Consider the following 12,775-nt stretch of genomic DNA (forward strand, 5'->3'; position numbering starts at 1 on the left):
TAGGGCCCAGGGTCCTGGGAGCAGGAACAAAGTTGGAAATGGAAGCCTATGCCTATCAAACAATAGGAAAGTCCTGAGATGAGGCTGAGAAAACGGTTTGTGAGATGACAGGATCAGGAAGCAGGGAGGCTTGGAAGGCAGATACAGGGAAGAAAAAACTTGAAGGGCTGCCGCAGAAGGAAAAGTCCAGGCCATGCAACTGAAACTGTTTATTGAAACCTCAGTTCTACAAAAGCGTGAAAAACCCTGATACAAAGCAGTGGCCAGAGAGGCCTGGGAAGAGAATACCCGGGAGAAGAACCAGAAGAGAGGGAAACCTAGGAGCAGGACACTAAGAGAAGACTGGAAGACAAAAGGTCAGGGTTGAAGGTCCCAGCAGTCCTTGGCTCCATTAGACTAAAGCTAAGGAATGGGAGTGAAGAGGGTTCCCTGCCTTACCCAGCAGCTCCCACCTGACCCCATCAGTCCCTGGCTCTTCTGCCTCAGGGACATCACACAGGCCCATGCCAACATTTCCTTTCTCCTCTCACCCCACTTCCCTTATCTCCCACCTATACTCTTCCATCCTAGGGAAATCAAAAGTCAAGAAAATCCCAGGGAGGCAGAGAGGGGCCTCTCCTACGTCCATCTGGGACATGTCCCTGGTCACCAAGCGGAAGTTCTCCCTGGTGGCATCACTGTCCTGGCCAAGCAGCCAGCCACTGAGATCTAGGAGTGAATGACCTTCAGTCCTGCTGCCCCACCACCCCATAAGCTCCCACCCAGGATGACAGGGGACCTGCCAAGGACCCAAAGAGGCAGACAGGATCTAAATCAAGCTTTGCTCCTCCAGGTTCTCAGAAACTCCCAAACCCTCTTAATGCATTCCTCGCAGCCCTACCTAGCCTGGAAAAATGAAAGACTTGAGGCGAGCCAGCTCCATGACACTGAAAAGGGAACACTGCTGAGGCTGAGGAAGTGAAGGGGGCACCGGGCTCCAAGGCCAGCGGGGAGCCAGGCCATAGGTATGGTACCAGGGGCTGGACAGCACAGTGGGGACTGTATGGTTGAGGCGGTGGCAGGCATGGCAGGTTGGGGAGTCTCTCTGGAGCTTCTGGCAAAGGTGGCAGTTATGAAGAAGAGTGGGAGGGGCAGGGGGGTCTGGGGGAGGCAATGGTGGAGGAGTTAGTGAGGCCAGAAGACTGCCCCAGAGTGACCGCAGCCCTATGCTGCCTTCCAGGCAGCTGGAGACATTAGCGGGAGACGGCAGGCATTGTGGCACAGAAGGTATGCAGGGCTCCAGGAGGCAACGGGAGGTCAGTCCAAGGTCAGGCGGCCCAGGTGTAGGGGTGCAGGACAGCCCCAAGGACTGATGTATTACGGCCACCGATGCCACAGCCAGGGCCACACTGCTCACATATGCCACAGCTAACAGGCAGGACAGCTGCAGGAGAGGAGGTAAGAAAGAAGGATTCTGTCTTTAACACATTCACCCCTTATCTCTAGAAACTTGTGTTCCAGTTGGAGGTCTCTATAGCCATTTACACCCCACTCTGCCCATCTATTCCCAACCCCATCTCCTGGGCCTTTCGGCAATCACTTCACACCGTCCCACCCTACACACCGGCCTGCTCAAGCTCCCTATCATTCTGAGCCCCTCCTCACCTTTACCAGCCGCTGGCAGAGGGAGCCCAGGGCCAACTGCCAGGTCGGCTGCTCCAGCAGCACACACAGGTCTGTGTAGGTGTACCAGCCTCGCCGCCGTCCCTGCTGCTCAGCCACACTGGGGGAAGTGGAGAAATGACAGAGTATGCAACTCTCCTGCAGCCAGTCCAGTGGCACCCTCATACCACTCAGGACCCACCAGGAAACACTGGGAAGCTTGTTAAACCCAGATTCCTAGGCTATCTGCTGATCTAGAAACTCAGGGTGAGACCAAGGCCTATATTTCATTTATTTTTATTTATTTATTTTGTTAAGACAGGATCTTGCTGTCTCCCAGGCTGGAGTGCGGTAGTGCAATCATAGCTCACTGCAGACTCAACATCCTGGACTCAAATGATCCTCTCGCCTCAGCCTCCTGAGTAGCTGGGATTATGGGTGTACACCACTGCATCTGGCTAGTATTATTTTCTGGTAGGGTCAGGCATCTTGCTATATTGCCCAGGCTGTCTTGAACTCCTAGACTCAAGCAATCCTCCAGCCTCGCCCTTCCAGAGTGCTAGGATTATAGACATAACTACCATACCCGCCCAATACATGTATTTTAAATAAGCTGCTTCTCACCTTCCCAAAGGTGATGAAGAAGAGGACAGACAGGTCTGGGAACCACTATCTGGGCAATTCTCTTTCTTGTCTCCTCCCTCCCGCAGTTACACAGACTCTCATCTCTAGCTCCTATGGCTGAGGCCTCAGCCCCCAAATCCCTCGAGCTCTTCTTCCCAACTCTGAGAACCTACCAGCTCTCCAACCAGCTCAGCACCTCAAAGATCTCCCGAGGGTCAGTGTAGAGATGCCAATCCTGTAAGTAAGAAGAGAGGACATCAAACCAGACTTGGATGAGCCACAGTCATTTAATAATAAGAGCCATAGCAGCAACTACAACCGCCCCTATGGCTAATGCATATTTGGCACTTACCATGTGCCAGATACTGTCTCAAAAGTTTTTACACATTAACTCATTGAATCACCACCTGCCTGGTTTCACATTATACTCTCCACTAAGCAAGAGGGGAGAAAATGACCCTGAGAATGGTCTGTGTCCACAGGGAGCTAAACGTCTAGGGGCAGAGAAAGTATGGACACAAATACTCAGAACCCAATAGGATAAACTCTGACTCAGAGTGTACCCTGTGGGGCCCTGGAGGAATAGAGGAGGCGAGGAAATGTTCCACTCCTGGCCTCACTGCTCTGCTCTACGAATCTCCAAAAACTGTGGTTAGTACTGAAGAGATAGGAAAGGAAGACACTAACACAAAGGCACGAGGAGGACAGGAAGAGAAATGATGAACCAACAGAAGACTGAGAGAGAACAAAGGACTAAAGGACAGTTAAAGATGGGCCAGGGAAACTGAGCAAGAGAGAGAACAGCTGCTCACCATGGCACTCAGGAAGCCCCTCTCCAAGGCATTGAGAGTGGACACGGCCACACCCCCAGCAGCTCCCCATTCGTCATTGAAGACCTCCTCCTCCTCCCCTTCATCATAGAGGTACTTACTGGCCACCATCTGCAGAGGAACCAGAAGTGGTGGAGCAGAGCTCATAGCAGGCTCTTGGCTCTTTAGGGAGACGGGGAGGGGGTGTCTTACCATGGAGATCAGGAACAAGTCAGAGGATGACACATGCTGCAGGTAGTCTGGGTTTCGGTGCCGGAGCCGTTCAATGTACACCAGAGCCAGCATCATAGCACATGGGGAGATACATGCCTCCCTGGGTGGTAGAAAGGATCACTAATTAAACCCAAGGGTCCTTCAGCTCTTGCAAGTCTTATGATGCTCGCTCCTGTCTTTACCTCTTATCTTTGGAAAAAAACTATTCCTGGCTGGGCACGGTGGCTCATGTCTGTAATCCCAGCACTTTGGAAGACCAAGGTGGGTGGACTGACACCAGGAGTTTGACACCAGCCTGGCCAACATGGTGAAACCCCGTCTTTACTAAAAATACAAAAATTGACCAGGGGCGGTGGCATGTGCCTGTAGTCCCAGCTACTGGGGAGACTGAGGCACAAGAATCACTGGAACCCAGGAGGCGGAGGTTGCAGTGAGCCAAGATTGTGCCACTGCACTCCAGCCTGGGTGACAGAGCGAGACTGTCTCAAAAAAAAAAAAAAAAAGAAAGAAAAGAAAGAAAAAACGATTCCCCTTTCTCTAGGGCCCAAACACTCTCATCCTATCCTCATTTCCAGGCTCACCGGGACACATGAGCTACGTATTTCTTCTGGAGTCGGCGAATAGGGCTGGGGGCTGCCTTCTGGAGCAGTTCCACAGCAATGTCTGCAAGGGACAGAAGGAAGGCTGAGTGAGCAAACAAGCACCCACACCCAACACACCAGTCCCCACTGCTAGCAGAAGACCCAGATCTGTATTTTCTGAGGCCTTGGGGACAGGGCCATAGTAACAAAATAGAGATCAAATTCTCCCACACTGAGACAAAAAGTCCATTCCAAGTTTGAATTTCAGCTCACTCTAACAGGAAAGCTTATTGCCCTGTCACGTCAAACTATCCAGATTTGTCTGTCACTGCTGTTCATCTGTGGCATAAACGTGCCTTGTTTACTTGGGGAACATATGATGGATATCCTTGGAAAATTAACTTTTCAATATATAAATCAAGAGTGATTTGTATAGATATATGTGGTAGCAATGTTTTTTATTCATTTGGGCTAAAAGAATGGGAAATGCAAACTGCCCTCTTGAACCAAGTAGCAACAAGCTAGCAATGAAGAAGACAGTGCAGCCACGGGGCAAACCTCTAGTCATTTTAGTGGCTGATGACAATCCCATTTTCATGCTTCTCACTTGTCCAGTCACACAACACTGCCTAACCTGCCACCGGGCTGGAGAGCTCCTCCAGGCTACAGTCGGCTTCCCAGTCCCAGCCATAGTACAGCCTCCTTCGGATCCGGGCACTCAGCTTCTGGTGTCCTGGGAGGAACTGAAACAGGGCAGGGGCAGCGGAGGGTGAAGGGCAGGGAAAGGTATAATGCAGATCCTGGCTCTGGGCTGGAAGGCGGGGCGGCGGACAGGCCGGCCTTGTTGCTAGGGGGCCCGTGCGTTACCCAGACCCGCGTTCTGTGAATCGCTTGCCAATGGCAGCCTGGTCCATAGAGGCAGGAATGCCCCCACCCCCATCGAGGGCTCCCCGGGAGAAGTACTCCGAGAAGGGCCCTCGTGTGGCCACCTCTACCCCCATTCCTATACTCCGCGGCTCTCCCTCCCGGCTCAAGCGGCCGCGGCCTCAAGGAAGCACTGCTCGAGCAGCTGCCGCCCAATCCCGGCACAGCAGTCAGGCGAGCTCGCAGCGCCGCTCAGGCCCGGAGGGGCGCGCCGGGAGGCTGGGGAGGGGGCGGGCCGCCCACTCACCGTGAAGTCCTGGAAGCCGGCGAGGGAGAAGGTGCCTTCTTCGTCCAGCAGGAGCCCGGTCAGGTCCATCGCGCCGCCAGTCGCCGCCCTGCGAAGGTGAACGGAAAGAAACGAGTTGTAGGGGGCTCGCAGAGCTGTCCTTGCCCGCCTGTCCACCTGCCCGCCTGCCTCCCCGGGGCGGGCCGCCGCCCTCGCCCTCGCCCTGGCAGCTCCCTCCCACCGGCGGCGGAAGGCGGGGCCCGGGCTGGCGGGCGCCTCTTCCTGTTCCGCCCCGCGCTTGGCGCGGCGCGCGGGGCCCTAGGCCCGGGAAGTGAGGTGTCGAGCGTCCGTGCGGCGCTCACCTCGCGGAGCAGAAAGGAGACGCGACTGCGAGGCGCGTACTCCGCCTGTGCCGCGTCCACCCGGCGTTTACAAGCCGCGGGGATGCCACCCGCAAGTCAGCGCCTGGTACTTCCTGCCGCTCGTCTAGCCCAGCCTCCCGCCCCGACCCGCGGGCAGGAGCCGGACTCGAACTCCTGGTCTCACGGAACGTGGCCAAGCCCCAGGCGCCCCATCCTAGGGGACCACGCCGCACTGAGGATGAACAAGCCAGGCGTAGCAATGGAGAAGTTAATGTGAATAAGACGAAACGCACAACAGGAAGTTGTTCCCAGTTGCTTTTTAGAAGGAGAGATTATACATACTCAGCAATGCATATGAAAAGCGTCTGAAAGGACACACAAGAAATTTAGCAGTGGGTGAACTATGAAAAGGAAGAGAAACTCAGGGGTTTTTTTTAAGTGTAATTTGAACTTTTAAACCTAAGGCTACTGCGGAAATTCTGTGATCTTAAGCGAATGTAAGGCCTCAAAACGTGTCAACACGTCCACCCAAAAGTAAACTGCATCTACCCAAGGTTTTGTTTTGAAACCCACCTCCCGCCTCCGATCTCATGCTTGAGTAGGCCGAGGTGGGAAGAAGCTCCGATATGTGGAAGTGGGAAAGTTTAAGGAGATAGGAAAGAAAGAACTATTCTGAGTAGATGTTGTTTTCGAGTCTGTCGAGTCACGCGCTGGTGTGTTTGTTTACCCACTGAGGGGAGGGAACTGGGAGGACCAGTGCGTTGAGGGTTGAGTAATGGGACGGCCACCGCCCTTCCTGAGCGAGCAGAAGCGGATCCTACGGGTATACTGGGAATCTGGAAGCCCACTTCCTGCCCCACACAGGGACACCGGGGCGGCACCACACTCCCTAGCCGCCCTGCCCACTGTGGAATAAGAAAACGGGCTGGACTGCCTGGACCGGGACCCGGACTCGGACCCCAGGTGACTTCAGCAACCAGAAAACGAAGCTGTGTAGGCGCAGGGTCAGCGGCAGCCGCCGGCGCGCATGCGCGGGCCGCCCTATCCAGGCGGCGAGGCCGCGTCACGTGACGGGCTCAGCGCTCCGCCGTCACGTGACGCCCGTCCGTAGCCTCTGCTGTCCTCCGCGGCGCCCCCTTCCGCCTGACGCGCCCCCAGCGGCGGCCGCGCAGCCCTGGCTCCTCGCGGGCTCGGGCGGCGGCTGCGGCGGGGCTATGGCGAGCGGCGGTGGCGGGGGTAACACCGGCGCGGGTGGGGGGCCGGGGATGGGCCTGAGCCTGGGCCTGGGTCTGGGTCTGAGCCTAGGCATGAGTGAGGCCACCAGTGAGGCAGAGGAGGAGGCGGCCACGGCCGAGGCGGTGGGACGCCTGGCCACGACGCTGTGGCTGCGGCTCCGCGGCTGGGAGGCGGTGCTGGCGACGGCGCAGCGGTTGCTGGTGTGGGAGAAGCCGCTGCACAGCCTGGTCACGGCTGCCGCGCTCAACGGCCTCTTCTGGTAACCCCCGCGGAGGAGGGGGCGGGGCCGGGATGAGCGGGGGAGGGAGGGGTCGAGAGCACCATTCCCCTTTCTGGGTTATCACTTGGCCTGGGGGCATGACCCATCCCCAGTTTTTGCAGGCTGACATCCGCTTAAATTGCCCATTTTTTCTATCTCTGAGTCGTGAGTCGCGAGTTAGGCCTGGAGGTGCCATTGCCCGATCAGTAGGCGCCTTTCCACCTTCTGAGATGGATGCGTGAGCCTGTCTCACCCACTCACTGCTGAGGTGCCTGTCTCTCCCTAAGGTTGCTGTCTTCCTCGTCCCTCCGGCCCTTCTTCCTACTCAGCGTCTCACTTTTGGCCTATTTTCTGCTGGATCTCTGGCAGCCTCGCTTTCTCCCTGACGTTTCAGGTGAGTGTTTCTTCATTCAGTAAGCACCCATTGGGCACTTGCTTGGTGCCTGATTCCGCTGGGTGTGGTTAAGTGGCGAGGGGAACGTACAGCAGGCCACCTGCCTCCCAGGCATAGCCCACTTCCTTTTTGTACGGAATTCCCTAAAATGAGAATTGCCCCTTTCGCAAACTAATACTACTGTAGGTGCAGTGGTTAAGATGGTGAAGTCTGCAGCCATATTGCCTGGGTTCCATTCCCTGTTCTGCCACTTACCATGTCTGTGACCTTGTAAAAGTAGCTCAATTTCTGTTTGCCTCAATTTCGTTATCTGTAAAACAGAGATGATAGAACTGCATAGAGAGGTGAGAAGAGGATTAATGAGTTAGTACACATGCTATGCTTATGATAGTGCTTCACATATAAGCCTTATAAATAGAAAGTCAGTGTTGTTTTTCTTGTTCTCCGTATAATTTACTTAGTAGGTGACAGGCTGTGTGTGAGTTGCTTGGGAGATAAGCATGAGTAAAATGTAGTTCTTATGTTGGAGAAGGGTAATGTCTAAAGAAGGAGACAGACGCAAACAAAAACATGTAACAGCTCCCCCATTGGCATCTGAAGAAAGTGCTCTGGGGCTGCAGAGGAGGGACAACTATTTCTGCCTTGGGGAGTGTCTCCCAGGGCCCCTACCACTCAATGATTTGCCCCTCTCTTTCTAGCATCATCCCCAGAAGAGCCACACTCTGACAGGTGAGTACAGGCCACCTCTTGAAGACAAATGCCCACATCCTGTCCCGCTTGCCGGTGCTGGTGTCACCATGGAGCAGGGCAGTGCCCCAGCATTGTGAATGAACTGGTAACAAGCCATGGGTTTTTCATGGTCCTAGGCTCCTGTGTAGGTGTTTGTGTGCCTGCTCCTTTTAGGGCAGAGGGTTGGGTCCTTCTGGCTTTGCTTCCTAAGACCAGGACAGCCTCCTTTTGGGAGGTGGGGTCATTTGCTTTTTTAGACTAAAGATATCGTTGGCATTCTCAGAGGGATTTAAGTGTCTAGGTATCTGAGGCCTCCAGGGGTCATGTCATGTCTCCCCAGTGAGGGTGCGGGGTCAGGCGCCCGGCCGCACCTGCTGAGTGTGCCCGAGTTGTGCAGATACCTGGCTGAGAGCTGGCTCACCTTCCAGATTCACCTGCAGGAGCTGCTGCAGTACAAGAGGCAGAATCCAGCTCAGGTAACCTCCCCTACATCATACAACAGTTCACTACACTGAAGGGGATGGGACGGGAGTGGAGTGATATAAACTCCCTGCTTGGAGACCCTGAAAGAAGAGGCCTGGGTGCCTTCTTGAGGCAACGTTCACAGCTAGTCCCTGGTGCAGGAGGCAGTCTCACCTCAGGAAATAAGCTTTTGATAGCCTGGCACTTTCTCCTGCCAAGGCAGACCAGTGTGAATTACAGGTGGTCGGCATTATCTATTGCCAGCTTCCTGAATTGGTGGTCTTGAGCATCCTCTTAACCAAACTGGACCACCCCATTCCTTGAGTACATACATCCTTCTACCAGCTGAGCAGTAGTTTCTTGCCCAGCTGAGTGGGGTGCATATCTCAGCGTGCTGTTCTTAGACTTACGCTCTTCTCTGCAGTTCTGCGTTCGAGTCTGCTCTGGCTGTGCTGTGTTGGCTGTGCTGGGACACTATGTTCCAGGGATTATGATTTCCTACATTGTCTGTGAGTAGGGTCGGTCCTTGCCCTATTTAAAGCCCTCTCCTTTCTTCTTTCCTTGGACTGACCCAGAGGGAAGACTATGCTCTCCCTGCTCAGTTTCTGATTTGTGGAGATCTCCAGGGATGCTTTAGTATTAGTGACTGTGGAAGACTTACCGGGGGAGGAGGGCAGTGGATGCGGCAAGAAGAGGTTGGCACAGCCTTGGGAAAGGACCTTGCCTACCTTCAGCACTTCAGTTTAGGGACCAGTGGAATGGGGGCTCTTAGGAATTTGGCGTAGGGAGCTCTTAGTTGACGTTCTTAACCCATAGTGTTGAGTATACTGCTGTGGCCCCTGGTGGTTTATCATGAGCTGATCCAGAGGATGTACACTCGCCTGGAGCCCCTGCTCATGCAGCTGGACTACAGCATGAAGGCAGAAGCCAATGCCCTGCATCACAAACACGACAAGAGGAGTAAGGGGCTGCCCTAATCCAGGAGGGTGAAAGGGTGGGAGGGCCTTGGGTTGGGGTTCGTGAGATGCCCTGGAATTGAGATCTTCTCCAGTTCTTTAGCTGTGTTTGTCTCCCTTCCCATCATTCATGCTTGGTCATTGCTCTACTACTCTTGCTTTTCTAGAGCGTCAGGGAAAGAATGCACCCCCAGGAGGTGATGAGCCACTGGCAGAGACAGAGAGTGAAAGCGAGGCAGAGCTGGCTGGCTTCTCCCCAGTGGTGAGGTCCAGGGAAGACAGGGGTTTCAAATCGAAAGCCAGAGGAAAAATCTTTGCTTTGGAGCTGCCACCTCCAAAGGAGGTGGAAGCCAGAGGTTTTGGGAGAGGGGATACTCCTCATAAATTGGTTCTCTTATCCCCTCACATGTCGTGTTCATCCTGGTTCTCCTGCTAGGTGGATGTGAAGAAAACAGCATTGGCCTTGGCCATTACAGACTCAGAGCTGTCAGATGAGGAGGCTTCTATCTTGGAGAGTGGTGGCTTCTCCGTATCCCGGGCCACAACTCCGCAGCTGACTGATGTCTCCGAGGGTATGGGGAGCCCTTTGCTGCCCTGCTCCCCACCACAATCTTTGTGTTCCCTACCGTGGGTACTTGCTGTGCTCTCTGGCCCACTCACTCTAATTCTACTCAGCTCCTAAAAGACCTTTACACCTAAGGTTTGGCCCAGCTTTCCATGTCTTGAGTTCTCATCCTTGAACTCATTGGCTGTTGTGGCTAATCAGAGCAGCAGCAGGCCCATTCTTAATTCTTTGTTCTCTGCACAGATTTGGACCAGCAGAGCCTGCCAAGTGAACCAGAGGAAACCCTAAGCCGGGACCTAGGGGAGGGAGAGGAGGGAGAGCTGGCCCCTCCCGAAGACCTACTAGGCCGTCCTCAAGCCCTGTCAAGGCAAGCCCTGGACTCGGAGGAAGAGGAAGAAGATGTGGCAGCTAAGGAAACCTTGCTGCGGCTCTCATCCCCCCTCCACTTTGTGAACACGCACTTCAATGGGGCAGGGTCCCCCCCAGATGGAGAGAAATGCTCCCCTGGAGGACCAGTGGAGACACTGAGCCCCAAGACAGTGAGTGGTGGCCTCACTGCTCTGCCCGGCACCCTGTCACCTCCACTTTGCCTTGTTGGAAGTGACCCGGCCCCCTCCCCTTCCATTCTCCCACCTGTTCCCCAGGACTCACCCAAGCCCCTGCCTGCCCCTGAGGAAGAAGAGGCACTCACCACTGAGGACTTTGAGTTGCTGGATCAGGGGGAGCTGGAGCAGCTGAATGCAGAGCTGGGCTTGGAGCCAGAGACATCCCCAAAACCCCCTGATGCTCCACCCCTGGGGCCCGACATGCATTCTCTGGTACAGTCAGACCAAGAAGCTCAGGCCGTGGCAGAGCCATGAGCCACTGGGGAAGGAGCTGCAGGCACAGTAGGGCTTCCTGGCTAGGAGTGTTGCTGTTTCCTCCTTTGCCTACCACTCTGGGGAGGGGCAGTGCATGGGGAAGCTGGCTGTCGGATGGTAGCCATTCCACCCTCTGCCTGCCTGCCTGCCTGCTGTCCTGGGCATGGTGTAGTACCTGTGCCTAGGATTGGTTTTAAATTTGTAAATAATTTTCCATTTGGGTTAGTGGATGTGAACAGGGCTAGGGAAGTCCTTCCCACAGCCTGCGCTTGCCTCCCTGCCTCATCTCTATTTTCATTCCACTATACCCCAAGCCCTGGTGGTCTGGCCCTTTCTTTTTCCTCCTATCCTCAGGGACCTGTGCTGCTCTGCCCTCATGTCCCACTTGGTTGTTTAGTTCAGGCACTTTATTTTTCTCTCGTCTTGTGTTCCTTTCTGCTTTGTTTCCCTGCTGTGTCTGTCCTTAGCAGCTTAACCCCATCCTTTGCCAGCTCCTCCTATCCCGTGGGCACTGGCCAAGCTTTAGGGAGGCTCCTGGTCTGGGAAGTAAAGAGTAAACCTGGGGCGGTGGGTCAGGCCAGTAGTTACACTCTTAGGTCACTGTAGTCTGTGTAACCTTCACTGCATCCTTGCCCCATTCAGCCCGGCCTTTCATGATGCAGGAGAGCAGGGATCCCACAGTACATGGCGCCAGCACTGGAGTTGGTGAGCATGCACTCTCTTGAGATGAGGAGCTTCCTTACTGCTCCTCTGGGTGATCCAAGTGTAGTGGGACCCCCTACTAGGGTCAGAAAGTGGACACTAACATCTGTGCAGGTGTTGACTTGAAAAATAAAGTGTTGATTGGCTAGAACTGCTGCCTCCCTGACTGTGAGCTGCCTTCCACACCCTGCACTGCACTGCATTCTCTCCTCACCCTTAAACTGCTTCACTCCAGTCTGTTCTGGCTGTTTATTACCTTGTTGCAAAACAGGGCCGAAGCAAGGATTACCTTGACAACCCTAGCTTCTCCTTAGCCATCTTCCCTGACAGTGTGATCTGTTTAGTGAGATTTAGCATGTGTGAATAAAGTGTATGCAGGAGGAAATTGCTTTGTCTTCCCAATCCGTAGAAATGTGGGACCATATAAATTGTGTTTTACCATGTGGCCTACAACCTTAACACTATTTTGTTAAGAAGTCTTCACCCATCTACATGCTAACAACTCACTCAGCCCAGATTTATCTATACTGGGGAAGCCAAACAAGCAATAGAGGACCTTTACCTGTGTTAGAAGTGAGTTGGAGCCAAGGAGCACTGCAGAAATAGTATCTTAACAGTTACTGAGTCCATTGTATGTGCTTGGCTCTGCTCTGAGTGATCTATATGTAGTATTAAGATTTTTGCTCACAGCTCAGATATATACTGTTACTAACTTCATTTTATAGACAGGTTAAGTTTCCTGAAGGCCACAGGTCCCAGCAAATTGTGGAGCCAGAACCCAAACCCAAGAAGTTTTGGCTTCGGCAAATGCATGAAACGGCCCCTGTCCATTAATAGGGCACAGGTAGGAAGATGCACAAGGATGTGGGAACTATAGAGAACCAATCTGATACCTTGGCTTAACAAAGAGTGGACATGGCAAGCCTTCCTCTTCGGGGAAGAAAAGCCCAGAACTGAGCAGATGGCCTCATTTATGAGTTCATGTCCTCCGCCTTCAGCTGGAGGTACCATATGGCGATGCTACCTGTCTTTCTGCTGGAGGTACCATATGGTAATGCTACCTGTCTTTCTGAGGTTGACTTTTATGCCATGTCTTTCCTAAGTGTAAGCATTTTTCTGTTTGCTTCACATTTGACTGAGAATCATTCCAGGGTTTGACTGAGCCCCTGTCCTGTGCCACTGAAGGAACTCAAACTTTTCGTCATTTAGAG

At 53.8% G+C, this 12,775-nt stretch overlaps 2 protein-coding genes across 5 annotated transcripts; one reads left to right on the plus strand and one right to left on the minus strand.

Annotated features, from left to right (window-relative positions):
• Positions 1–194: 194 nt before the first annotated feature.
• Positions 195–5,558, minus strand: CNPPD1 (cyclin Pas1/PHO80 domain containing 1). 3 transcript variants are annotated; one of them, XM_030802398.1, is made up of 9 exons: positions 5,402–5,558; positions 5,061–5,148; positions 4,524–4,632; positions 3,890–3,971; positions 3,288–3,408; positions 3,078–3,206; positions 2,439–2,500; positions 1,645–1,762; positions 195–1,423 (listed from the first exon to the last, which is right to left on the minus strand). In XM_030802398.1, exons 2-9 carry the CDS (start codon positions 5,127–5,129, stop codon positions 881–883), a joined length of 1,233 nt encoding a protein of 410 aa, XP_030658258.1. In that variant the 5' UTR covers positions 5,130–5,148; positions 5,402–5,558; the 3' UTR covers positions 195–880. The 3 variants fall into 3 exon arrangements, with proteins under 3 accessions (XP_030658258.1, XP_030658259.1, XP_030658257.1); XM_030802399.1 differs by lacking the exon at positions 5,402–5,558 and adding an exon at positions 5,281–5,330; XM_030802397.1 differs by lacking the exon at positions 5,402–5,558 and having other exon boundaries at positions 3,078–3,408; positions 5,061–5,288.
• An 876-nt stretch (positions 5,559–6,434) lies between these two features.
• RETREG2 (reticulophagy regulator family member 2) lies at positions 6,435–11,949 on the plus strand. Of its 2 annotated transcripts, none has more exons than XM_003272390.4 (9): positions 6,435–6,896; positions 7,184–7,290; positions 7,989–8,019; positions 8,360–8,495; positions 8,906–8,990; positions 9,298–9,441; positions 9,605–9,699; positions 9,874–10,009; positions 10,246–11,949. In XM_003272390.4, exons 1-9 carry the CDS (start codon positions 6,616–6,618, stop codon positions 10,860–10,862), a joined length of 1,632 nt encoding a protein of 543 aa, XP_003272438.2. In that variant the 5' UTR covers positions 6,435–6,615; the 3' UTR covers positions 10,863–11,949. The 2 variants fall into 2 exon arrangements, with proteins under 2 accessions (XP_003272438.2, XP_030658260.1); XM_030802400.1 differs by having other exon boundaries at positions 6,491–6,896; positions 8,448–8,495.
• Positions 11,950–12,775: the final 826 nt, after the last annotated feature.

The sequence above is a fragment of the Nomascus leucogenys genome, chromosome 22a (assembly GCF_006542625.1).
Source record: "Nomascus leucogenys isolate Asia chromosome 22a, Asia_NLE_v1, whole genome shotgun sequence".
NCBI classification, from domain to species: domain Eukaryota; kingdom Metazoa; phylum Chordata; class Mammalia; order Primates; family Hylobatidae; genus Nomascus; species Nomascus leucogenys.

What these genes read in the sequence shown, in the direction of transcription:
- CNPPD1 (XM_030802397.1), bottom strand. Translation starts at nt 5,129, where the DNA reads ATGGACCTGACCGGGCTCCTGCTGGACGAAGAAGGCACCTTCTCCCTC. An exon ending in CCGGCTTCCAGGACTTCACG is followed by an intron (nt 4,633 to 5,060) that starts GTGAGTGGGCGG and finishes GCCCTGTTTCAG; the next exon opens with TTCCTCCCAGGACACCAGAA. An exon ending in TACGTAGCTCATGTGTCCCG is followed by an intron (nt 3,409 to 3,889) that starts GTGAGCCTGGAA and finishes TCTACCACCCAG; the next exon opens with GGAGGCATGTATCTCCCCAT.
- RETREG2 (XM_003272390.4), top strand. Translation starts at nt 6,616, where the DNA reads ATGGCGAGCGGCGGTGGCGGGGGTAACACCGGCGCGGGTGGGGGGCCG. An exon ending in CTTTCTCCCTGACGTTTCAG is followed by an intron (nt 7,291 to 7,988) that starts GTGAGTGTTTCT and finishes CTCTCTTTCTAG; the next exon opens with CATCATCCCCAGAAGAGCCA. An exon ending in TCACAAACACGACAAGAGGA is followed by an intron (nt 9,442 to 9,604) that starts GTAAGGGGCTGC and finishes TTGCTTTTCTAG; the next exon opens with AGCGTCAGGGAAAGAATGCA.